The sequence below is a fragment of the Myotis nattereri genome, assembly GCF_964212035.1.
Source record: "Myotis nattereri genome assembly, chromosome: X".
Lineage (NCBI taxonomy): Eukaryota > Metazoa > Chordata > Mammalia > Chiroptera > Vespertilionidae > Myotis > Myotis nattereri.
In genome coordinates this window covers 9,626,502-9,638,826 of record NC_138078.1, presented here as the reverse complement: position 1 = coordinate 9,638,826, position 12,325 = coordinate 9,626,502, and the positions used below count along the sequence as shown (strand labels likewise).

The following is a 12,325-nucleotide window of genomic DNA, read 5'->3' as shown; positions in this document are numbered from 1 at the left end:
GGATATTTGTAATTATTTTCCCTATTGTAGACAATATTTTGGTGAACACCCTAGTGATTAAATGTTTGCATCACTCTTGTTATTGCCCTGGGATAAATTCCTACACATAGACTTGCTGGATCAAAAGATATGAATCTATAATAGTGTTGATAAGTATTGGGAAATTGCCCTGTAGAAAAGATGTGACAACTTTTACTTCCTCCAGTCTTATACATGGGTATACATTATAGGTTTTTAATGTTATGGTAAGAGTTTTATTGTGATTATGAATATAGATTCAGATATTCATGTATTTTAGGCACTGTGCTGATACTTTCACACCCACACACACACTCAATTTAAACATACTTACATAACATTGTATTAAGCCTTCTTAACAGCCTTGTAAAATTGAAGCTATTATCCCCATTTTTCAGATAAAGAAACTGGGACTCAGAAAGATATAATAAAATCTGCCAAATCACATAACCAAAAAGTTGTAGAGCTAGGATTTAAACCTAGTTAGACCTATAATATTATCACTACATACATCAGTGATACATCAGAGACTTGATTGGCTAATAAAAATAACAATGATTATGTCTACTACATATTGCTTATTAGGTATCAGGTACTGTTGACATGTATAAACACATTCTTGTTCCAAACTTATGAGGTATTATCTACATTATCCCCGAGTCACTGAAATGATTCACTTGTCCAGGGTCACACAGCTAGTAAATGGTAGAGTTGGTATTCAAGTCCAGGCAGTTTGGCTTCACAGTCCATGCTATTAATGACCAAAGTACAGTATCACAGTTTGCAGAGCTGTGGAATATTGTATATCATACTCTCATTATGAATGCTTTTTTATAGGAGGAAAAAATGGCTAACCTAAAGTCTTATAGTTGAAAGGAGAGCTGCTGTCTAAGAAAAGGTCTATCAAGCAATTTGCTATCTAAGAAAATGTGTATCTAGAAACTTGGCTGCAAATTTTTTGTCCTTATACCTGCAGCTTTTTTTATTATAGTAATATACAGTCCTGTAAGCCAATTGCATAGAACCATGTTCTATTCTGAGTCAGCTCCAAGTCTGAGGGATATGACATGAATGGAAAATCTTCCCATGATCCTGGTGACCCAAACTCAATTGAACAAATGAAGCATTTTAAATTTCCCCAACTTACTTAAATACTAACTATTACAATTTGAGATGGGTAAATTTTCTGGAATTTACATAAGTATGATCTACACTCTTATTGATGTTTCTTGGGTAAATACTCTCATTGCTGTTCATTATTTTAAGCCTTTTCCTGTAGTCTTACTTTGGTATTTAGACATTATTAAAAATTATGCAGAATATGACTAAGGGTAATATTTTTAGGTCATTTCTATAAATGCTCAACATTCCTCTCTCCCCTCCCCCGAGAAAACCAACTTAATGAGCCACAAGACATATATAACGAATGGGGAAAATATTTTTAGCATTTTATGCAGAAAATGCCTCATTAAAAGCAAATACTTCAGCAAGCAGAGCTGAGCTTAATATGAGCTTTTGTTGAGCAGGGGCTTTTATGACAAATCACTAGCATGTGTAACTGCTCTATAAAAAGACCTAGAAAACTCTAAGAGGTGCTTACCTTCTTTCTTTACTCCTGGGCTGCATTTCAGCAATGTAGTGAGGGTGACATGACACTCAGTAGACATTCTATGAGTCTGAAGGACATGAAGCTTACTGTCCAGCCACAAGTAGGAAATATGTCTATGTATTGTCCAATATCACTCACTGTTTTATCTGGATACGTCATATCATGCAGACTCATTCAGATGAAGTCTGTTTATCTGGATGTTTGGCATCATCTGACCCAAATAATTTGCATCTATTTTGCATATTGTAAAAGCCATAAGGGTGCAGGGTTTATAGTCATACACATAAATTTAATTCAAATAAAAATCTCACCGTGTAACCACACTCTTGTAACTTCTTTAGACTTTGGGCCTCAAACTAAAATGACAAGAGAGCAGGGGTCCAGCCATTCAGGCAGGCAGTATGGCCTGATTTGGTCACAAAAACCATAGCCCCTCATGACAGTGATGCCCTACTCAGAGGCACAAAGCTGTCCCCACTGAGGCCCCAGAAGGCACATCTGGGCCGATGGTTTGTGCAGTGGCTGCTAATAGTCTGCAGGGGAATGCAGATGTTCTGAGCTGTGCTTAGCTTCATCATTTGTGATCTATACTTGGGGGTTGGTCTAAGCTACAGTCACAGCCACCTGGGCAAGGCTGAAATCACCTTTGGTGATGACATCACTCTGGTAATTGGCTACCCTGAAGAACTAGCCTCCTTTATAGAATGGGGAAGCATGAAATGATGAAATGAATTGTGCACAAATGGAAAGTTAACACATCATTTAAGTTCTCTCCCAGCTCATCCCATTGAATCAGCCAAACTCTCACTTGACTAGGAATAATAGTGGTGGTTGTAGTAGTTAACGTTTATTGAGGTCTTACTCCGTGCCAAGCACTGTGCTAAGTTATTTTCATGCCTTGTCTCATTTAACCCACAAACACTATAATCTAGGTACACTTAATATCCTCGTGTGACAGACAAGGGAACTGAAGGCAAAGAAGGTAAGTAACCTGCCCTAAATCTTTCAGTTTGTGTGCAGAAGAAGGTTTTGAAGTAAAATTTACCTCTGATTTTCAGATTCCTTAACTGTTACTGCTTTACTGCATTATACAACCAGGAACTGAAAAAAATATATATCTGTATCCCCACTCTATGCAAAAAAAAAAAAAAAAAAAAAAAAAAAAAAGAGGCATTTTTTTTTCAGGAATGAAAGGGGGAAAATTAAGTTGTTTTCAAATGCACATGATTCAATCTCTCAGGCAGCCCAGTCTCCTTCGCTAGGAGGGAAACTAATTCCTAAAACCTACTCCTGCTTCCTGATGAGCAAGGACAGGGCTGCCAGCTGGCCACAAAGCTCACCGTTAGGAAGTGACGTTCCTTAATTTCGCGCCTCCTCTGGCTGTGAGCTGGGGGGTACGCTGGCAATGGAGGAGCAGTTACAGAAAGGGGCACAGCAGTTCTTTGCTCCCGACGATCATTCCGGCTCCGATGTTCTAGGGGCAGAAAAAGCAGTAATGCATAAACATACTTCGCATTTTCAATGTCTCTTGTCTTGATGGGAGGCTGAGCAAAGGGCTGGAGAAAGGTGAGTTGCTAAGTTAGTTCATTTGTATATCAAATAAGATTTTCAGAATGGTTCTGAACTAAACTTTCACTTCATATTAATATGAAGTTATACACTTACATTTCAGTGGGTCTATCTCATAATCTTCATACAAGATGGTTCAATCTTGAGTTTGGAAAAAGCAGCATATTTCTAAATGTGCTTCATTTCAAAACAACATGAGCAAAATATATCCAGAACAATGGTGGAAGATGTGGTGGCACAGACATGCCAGAGACACCCAGGGAGTGCCAGGGATAAATGCTCACAGCCATCTCGAAGGTGCTGGACCAGCTCATATAGGCTCAGAGGTGCTAAGTGCTGTATGTTCAGGAATTTTACAAGCTAGTTTTTAAACTGTTGGTAGCTTGAAATAGGCCATAGTGTGAGAATTTATATCACAGGTATTGGTGAGAACTATATATCAGGGCTTTTGGTTTTTTTGTTTACTTTATTACTTTTGTTTGTTTGTTTAGAGAGCCTGTGACCAGCACACAATTTCAGTCATCTGAGCCCTGTCACCCATAACACTCAGAGGGCTTTGAAACTCTGGGCTCCTAGGGAAAGTAAAGAACTCTCAATGACAACAGTTGTCTGATTTAGGAATAAAGCTACCACTGGGCAAAGCCAAGAAATTTTCATATGTGGGATGAAATGGTGCTGACTTCATAGCAAGAATCACTGAGACACTAAAAGAACCATTTAGCTTTCTGGGTGTTTAAATAAGCCCCAAGGCATGCCCAGCCTAACACACTGGCCACACCAAATGCCATTCCACCTGCCAAAAACTAGCCTATACTCATGCCCAGGACCTGAAATCTCATGACTACATCATGACGAAGGTACATATTGGTACAGCATATTTCTTAATCATCCCTTCTCTTATTTAAAATCACCACTACTCAGAACATCAATAATTATAACTATGATGCCCAGTATTTACTGAGCAATTGCCCTATGCCAAAGACACTTTGTTAAAGCTCTTATATGCATCTCAAAGTAGGTGCTGACACCACACCTCTTCTGCAGATGCCTAAACAGGCTCAGGGAGGCTAGGCCGAGCTATCAGTGGTACACACTTGGCCCAAGGACCCTGCTCTTTACCACTACTTAATCTATAGGCACTGTAAGGCCCTAACATACTTTCTCACTCATCAGAGCAAGACTGCTTAGGTTTTATAATATTGGATTATATTTTATCACATTCTAATTCTTTGAATATTGATAATAGAATATAGTATATTTGACAGCTCATAAGACACTACTTGTTTTTTTACCCATGTTAGGAAACAGAACTAACTATACTGATCCTCTCAGGTGACATCAGAAGTAAGCCCTTTCTCCAAAGTCCTGATCACTCTATCACTGTATTAATAAAAATCAAGATATCGCTATATGCCTGCCTTTATCACTAGTGGGAAGGCAGAGACTACATTTTATTTAGGTTGAGATGTAGTGTGGTCTAAATAAATGTTTGTTGAGAGACTGAAAGGTAGAATGAATTAATACTTTGGTCAAAGTCTAGTCTTTTAATATTAGAGTGTACTCCATACCCCTATCTTTTTCACTAATTGGTAGGACCTTCTCTAGGTCCTGTTGCCTGTTTCCACTGGCTTTGTTAACGCCAGCCCCATTTCCTCTTCACTGTAGTCAGTGTGCTACACTCTAAATTTACCCATGCACTCTTGAGCTTTCATATTTCTTTCCATGTCTGATTTGGCTATCTGTGGGTCTCTCTGCCTAAACTACTGACTTTGTTTGTGGCAGGAAAACATGGTAGTATTCCTCATCTTCCTTTTCTTGGGATTCTTTAGTCAAATGTTGACTCCAATTAGCAAACAAAAAAAGTCTTCATCACCATGTAGGTAGTCTTAGCTAAACTGCCTTCACAGCCAATGTTTATCAGGAAACAGAACTACATTTTTTTAGATAAATGTCTTCTTTGTTACAGTGTCTACCTACAGTACCACCCTCATTTTTCTCTACAAGCAAACAGTGGGCTTTTTACTAAATGAGCAGTGCAAGGGAAAGCTTTGGCAGTCTTAAATTCATAATGAAGAATAGAATACAGGTGTCAATAGTTAGGAAAAGGTGGAAGGAAGGGAGGAGTCCGGAGGGAGACATTGACTCAATTTCCCATTCAATTGCTTCCCTCCTACCCTTTCTTAAATAGATCTCTTTCATTAACCCTAGGCAGGGAGCAAGCAGGCTAGATTAATGGCTCCCTGATAATGCTCTTCTCTGGCGGTGGGGTGGGGAGAACATTTGTCTACTAGAGCCTGACACTACAGTCAACCCTTGGTTCTTATTACTGTAGGTAAATGGAACTTAAACCTTAGCCCTGCAACTTGAAAGGAAAGGAAATATAAAATATAAATATCTCTTTTTAGCCATCTAGTAATCTCTCCCTATCTTACAAACATAAACAATGGCATTACTCAGAGCCATTATTGTCTCTGAGTATAAAGAATTGCTAAGAAATGGAGGAAAAAGAGGAATCAGATTCTAAATAACTTGAAATACATTAAGATGCTAGTTCTTCTGGGGAGCCTTCCCTGAAGCTCCATGACATAATTATTGCCTTTTCTCTGAGCCTCATATCACAATGTTGAAATTACCTGGTTACTTATCTTCCTAACTAGATCAGGAATTCCTTGTGGGCAGGGACAATAACATTATTGCTGTCTGAATCCCAGGTTTATCACAATGTCTGACCCTCAATAGACATTGTTGAGTGGTTTGCTATTGAACAGATCTTGAATGCAGCCAATTTCTAGGTTCTGATCTCAATACTCCAGCTCCCTCCTTATAGCTTCAGCATCCTCTCCCCGCTGGTGGAAGCCAGGATATTCCAGCTGTCCAAATAGAAAATCTACAGGGAAACTCACTGCAGCATTTGCTGAGCAAGGCCATTGTCTGATAGGTCAGAATTAGTCATGGCCACCAGATGGCAGAAGTACTATTCTGTTGATGTCACTGCTAAGCCGCTGTGTTTCTTGGACAAGGTTAAAAAAAAAAGTCACTTTCTAATTTTAATTCTACACTGCATGTTTTTAATTCTATGATGCCTATAATTTCTGTTTATGGCTCTCTGCAGTGCTATTAAAACCACCACACCCAAGATTTGTTATTGAGACAACCACAAAGCCAGCCAGTCTGTGGAGGCAAGATGCAGCTCCAGGGTCTTCCTTCCAAACCCCACGAGCCCCCACATCCCTCTCTCAGCCCCTAGGAGGAAGTTCACAGAAAACTGATATTGGCACTTGCTGTTTCTCAGTTATGCCATTAAGCTCAAACCTGACAACACAGTGAAATATGATAGCTATGAACAGCTTAAAGTTATCTGGTTGAATCTGGAAAAAATTGAATCAAGACTGATTTATGAATAATAATAATAAATGGATAAAAATAATTATGGCTAAAGGGCTAATGTTACTCGAGCTCTATAATGATGGGATCAAAGAAAGTATTTAGTGAGAATGATCACATTTCCCTGTCATCATTCTGTGCCCTCAATGCTCAACCAGTTTTCTGCAGAATTTCATTCAGTTGCACATTCATTGAGGACCTATTATATGTCACATTCATGTTAAATGCTTGGAATAAAAAAAAATTTAATAAGATATCCTTGCCCTTGAGTTGCTCATGGAGTAATGGTGGAAGATAGGCCTATAGGTTTTTAGTTATAATATAAGCTTATAAGTGACATGATGGGAAGATGCACAGGATATTATGGGAAGGGTGTCTAATCCAACCTGCAAAGGAATGGCAAGAGTTTTAGGGAAGATTTCCAGAAGGTGGCTTGCACTAAAAATTTGGTAAAGAAGGCCTTTTAAGCCATGTATAATATCAAAGGAATAATAAAAATGCCAGAGATACTTCTTTCTAGAGGATACTGATCATCATTCTTCATTGTAAGCATCACAGTGTCTACTACTAATAACCAAGGGGAATTTTGAGAAACAATTGTGTTAGGGATATCAGTAGGTTAGCTCTTTTATTAAAGGGGAAAATGACTAGGAATTGGAGAAAAGGGAGAAGTCATACATATGTGGAAAAAATAAGCTGAAACCAACATTTGTCAATTTATTTCCCCATTTTGATAGTGACTTTAAAATATTTTATTTGAATATTAATACTTTTGCAAGATACAGTTTTTTAAAAAATATTTTATTGATTTTTTACAGAGAGGAAGAGAGAGGGATAGAGAGTTAGAAACATCGATGAGAGAGAAACATCCATTAGCTGCCTCCTGCACACCCCCTACTGGTGATGTGCCTGCAACGAAGGTACATGCCCTTGACCGGAATTGAACCTGGGACCTTTCAGTCCACAGGCCAACACTCTATCCACTGAGCCAAACCGATTAGGGCAAGATACAGTTTTTTAAAGGAGCATTAAGAATGTGGAACAAAGACATTGAATGTACAGGCACTATCTTCTCCATAGCACAAATATAAAGGCCAAAAAAGCTGACATGCAAACTTCTGATACCCAAGTTAGGAGTTTCTAAGAGAATGATACCAGATTGTAATCTCCTTGTCCTAATTAGAATGATTTTAAGGCATTGAAAAGTAACCAGTGTAAGAAAGGGCTGTATCTTTTACCTTAACTGCTATGTGCCTAAGTCCAGCTTTCTCAGGACTGTGAGAGAAACCAAAATAGAAATATTTAGTTATTTACCTAGAACACGGTATATAGTGAAGAGGGAACGAGCTCTGGCTGGAGGTCTGGAGGCCCAGGTCTGGGTCCTGGCACTGTACCTAACCTGCTATATGTGACCCTGAGCAAGTTTCCTGACATCTCTAGGCCCCCACGTGTTCCACTGTAGAATGGACCAGATCACTGATTCTCAGCAGGAGCAGAAGAGCTCTATGGGAGAGGTCTGGTTGTTTGATGACTGGACAGGAGCCAAGGATGACAGCTGTCCTACAATGTACAATGTAAAATGTACAATGTACAGGACAGTCCTGAACAATGAAACAGTGCCCCAAGTCCCACAAATATCCCGCCAGAACTTCTTGTAAAGGGAAACTCTAGAACCTATTTCTGAATCAAACCTAAATCCCTTTAGTTATAATCCAAGGGTGTGTGTGGTTTTTGGGATCATGTTTCATGTACTCTGAATACACCAGTGTTTATGGTGTGTCCTCTTACCCCTCAACCCCTTCATTCCCCAATAATTTTTTTTTTCAGAATGACTTGTGATTGTTTTTAATTCAAAATTACTTTGATAGGTGTAAACCCTGCTTCATTATGTGTTCTAGTGTAGTCATGCCCAGGCATTTGCATGTTGCAAGTATTACTATCACAATAAATATTTTCCTTTTAAATTCTGTTTATTATCATATTTAGACCATAATGCTACTTTTAATTATGTGTATAGGTAGTTTATATTATCTATGACTTCATTTCAGGTTAGAAAAGGGAGTGTTTCAAAATACTTGCTATAACAAAAGGAAGTGTTGCGAGTAATGGGAGAGAACAACTGAATGGGACATTCTCTGAGTTCTCTCCTTGAAAAGCCCTCCAAGCCTGGGATTAATTACCTCTGCGCAGGGCTTGCAGGCTCTGCCGGGCATGGCGGTGCAGTTCCTCCACACAGGGTGGCCTCGTGGCCGGGAGGAAGATGTTTCTATGCTGGTGCCACGGTGCACGGTAGTACACGCTCAGCTTACTCTCAATGTCCAGGTTGGAGACAGCTGCAAGACAAAAAGGGAAATGGGGCATTATACATCAGTAGCTTTAAACTGTGCATTTGGCAGACACTGGGGTGGAAGGCGGCAGGGGCGGAGTCCAGGTAGAGTGGAAGTCCTGATTGCTGCATTCACATTGGGAACTCACTCAAGACTGAAGAAAGATTTGAAGTTTACAATACAGAGAGGCACAACCTTTGCCCCCCTCCAAGGGATGGGAAACCCCAGAACACCAACCAGCTAACTTCTTATCCACACCTTCACTTTGTACTGTGATCAACCTGGACAAGCCTGTGGCCAGCCATGCTTAGGGGTGGGGGGTGGGTCCTACTTTCCAAGAAAGCAGAGAAAAGCCTCAGGGATGAGTCCAAAAAGTTGCCCCATCTCCAGTCTTCTGGCTTCAGGGCTGCAGAACTATATACACTGAGTGGCCAGATTATTATGACCACCTGACGTTTGTAGGCAAATTATAATTTCACACTGAAGTTGCTAGAGGGCCAGACCATTATAAACGTCTCAATAGCACAACATACCTAAGTATTGTTGCTGATCAAGTTCATCCTATCATGTTGATGGTGTATCCCAATGGAGATGGATTCTTCCAACAAGACAATGCGCCATGCCATGGTGCTCATATTGTGCAGGAGTGGTTTCAAGAACATAAGGGAGACTGTACCTTGCTTAGATGGCCCCCACAATCACCAGATCTCAATCCAATTGAGCATTTGTGGGACAAAGTTAAAAGGGCCATCAGGCAGCTGGTTCCACAACCATCAAATCTCACAGAACTGGACAGTGCTATTCATCAGGCATGGTGTCAGATTCCTCGCATCACCTTTCAACATCTCATGGAGTCAATGCCAAGAAGAATCGCTGCAGTATTGAAGGCAAAAGGTGGCCCAACAAAGTACTGATGGGGTGGTCGTAATAATCTGGCCAGTCATAATAATCTGGCCACTCAGTGTATAGTTCTACACACCTGCTCCTAATGCCCACCTCAATTTTCCCCTTGCTTGCCCTGCTTTCTGTCTCCTGTGATCCTTGGCCCCTGACCCTCACTATTTAAATCTTATCCTGCTTTTAACCTGCCAACCTCATTGCCTGCCATGTTTCAAAGCATTACTCAGTCTCCCTAGTTTCACCTAGGGGAGAACACAAGCATTAAAGATCCCATTACATGGGTATGGGTGTTAAGAGAGGGAAACCACAGACAGTGCTGGTAAGGAGAGGAGCACAGTCCTTGCAACTCATCCAAGAGATCAGGGATGGAGGCCTCCTTCCTCAAAGCACAGCAATTAACCCATTATATCTTCTTCATGTACACACTGAGTCTAGGATGGCGATCACTCATGAGTTGAAGGCAAATTCTTATGGAAGAAGCTGCTCCTAAGAGGGAGGATTCTGAAGAGGAAATTCTTGCACAAAGGAACTCCTGAGCACCTGGGCAGCCTGCCAGCCTCAGGAATTGTGAGCACTGGCCCAGTCTGCCTTACCCTCCAGACCTACTTTCCAGACTAGACCCCTGTCCTGGGCTCATTAGCTCCTCCCAGTCTCATTGTGTCTTTCTGGTTCTTTTCCTTTCTCCTGGTATGTGATTTGGGGGTATTCTGCCCAAATGTGTATTCCTGTGCCCTAAACAGACTTTTGGTTTTTTTCTGATCCTTTTCTTTTTGAGGTCAAGTCTACCATTTCACTTTGTCTGAGAAGCCATACCTAGAATAAGATACTCTACAGATAGAACAGAAAGGTAAATGAAAAAGAAGGAAGAATGCTTTTGCAGGAGGGGATTAGAAAAAAGAAAACTGGGGAAAATGCAGCCTTTTGATAATGTACCTCCCTCCAACTACTGTATTTATGGCAGTTATTTTTGGTTTTGCTTTTGTGTTTTAATTCAGTCATCAGTAGTGTGTTTTTCTAGAATAATGCATCATACCCACAAAGAGTACCAATAGAAACAAAGACATATTTCCAAAGATGCTAAAGAAACACCACATTGGCAGGGTCAAAGGGCAATGCCATGCCCCTGAAACAGTGCTGATGAAATGGTCTCTATAACTGTGCCATTCAATGTGGTACATTGGCTATTAAGTACTTTTAAATTTTTAATTTAAAAAATTTAAATTAATATAAATAGCCATAGGTGGCTATTGTATTAGCCAACCATAATAATAAATAGTCTGTTATATTCTCTCACCTTCAGCTACAGAGCAGATTACTCCCTTTGACCTAGATTTATCCTTTCTTTGTATTTAATTGCCAAGAATTCAAGCCCAAGGGTTAGAGATCCCACGATTATCTTCCTGGGTAGGAGATAGTATTTTAGGAAAGAGTTTTATGGAGCCAAGAATAAAAGCAGCAACTTTTCTCCTTGAGCTACTCTAAAACTTCAGTCCTTTCCTTGGAAACTATAAGTGTTTGGGGAACCAGTCAGGAGTCACTAGGTCCTGGGGATAAGAAAACCTAGGAGGAATTGCTGAGAGAGAAGTCAGCCTCTTCAGGCATCAGATGAGGTATGGGAGGCCTTGGGATAGAAAGAGCGGGCCATATGTGGATCAGATCTTCCCTTTTCTCAAGTGTAAAATAAAGGGGAGTGCTAAAAACAGAGGCTTTATTTAGCCACCATCAGAGGGACACTCAGATTCAGTGACCAAGATTGACTAAAAAGTTAGCTTCTTTCTGGATGCAGAGGTCAACTCCTACCCAACAGAGGTGGCTGTGAATTAATATGCTAGTTGTGGCTGGGAGAAGGGACAGAACAGAAAGCTTGCCTAGGGGAAAGACGAGGCATGAAGTTCAGTGGGCAGTCCCAAAAATAGAGGGGCTTCCAAGTACTTCCTCTCCTAGATCCATTCCTTTAGGAAGGGAGGAACCAGGATTTGGAGCTGGGCCCATGTGACTTGGGAGTAGACCAGAACTCTTATAGCCCCTCACTCTCTCAGAACTGGATCAAGTGGCTGTGGCTCCTCAATCTTTGTGTGGTGAGAGCTGAGCTCCTGCTATTTATCTCAATATTGATCTAAAATGAAGACTCATCAGAAGTAATTATCAATAACACAGATTCTTGGGCTCCAGCCTAGATTTCTTAAACCAAAGTTTCCCACAGAGAGGCCTAGTAACCTGTGTATTTGAAAAGTGGCCCTGGGTTATTTTTTTTTTTTTTTATCAACAGGCAGTTTGAGAAACACAAAATGTTATCTGATTATTCCTTGGAATCTTTCGGGAGTGAAGGGAGATTGGGCCACATGGGGGAAGGAAAGAAACTGATAAAAATGGAAACACCCATCCACACATGGAATGTTTTCTAAATAGCTATTATGTCCCAGGCACAGAACTAGGTGCTGGGATATAGCACAGAACAAAACATGGAGTGCACATTTTCTGATTCTGTGTGAAAATGGTTTAGGTATGATTCTACCTG

The 12,325-nt window shown here is 40.4% G+C and overlaps 1 protein-coding gene across 2 annotated transcripts in view; it reads right to left on the bottom strand.

The window, feature by feature from the left end:
• The window catches only part of NHS (NHS actin remodeling regulator), a gene marked incomplete at its 5' end in the record, with an annotated part of 343,723 nt that overhangs the window by 40,056 nt on the left and 291,342 nt on the right, over nt 1–12,325 (bottom strand). For both annotated transcript variants that reach the window (XM_081081888.1, XM_081081889.1), the window contains 2 exons: nt 2,968–3,101; nt 8,761–8,913. In XM_081081888.1, coding sequence (XP_080938014.1) covers nt 2,968–3,101; nt 8,761–8,913 — 287 coding nt within the window. The remainder of the gene's footprint in view (nt 1–2,967; nt 3,102–8,760; nt 8,914–12,325) is intronic.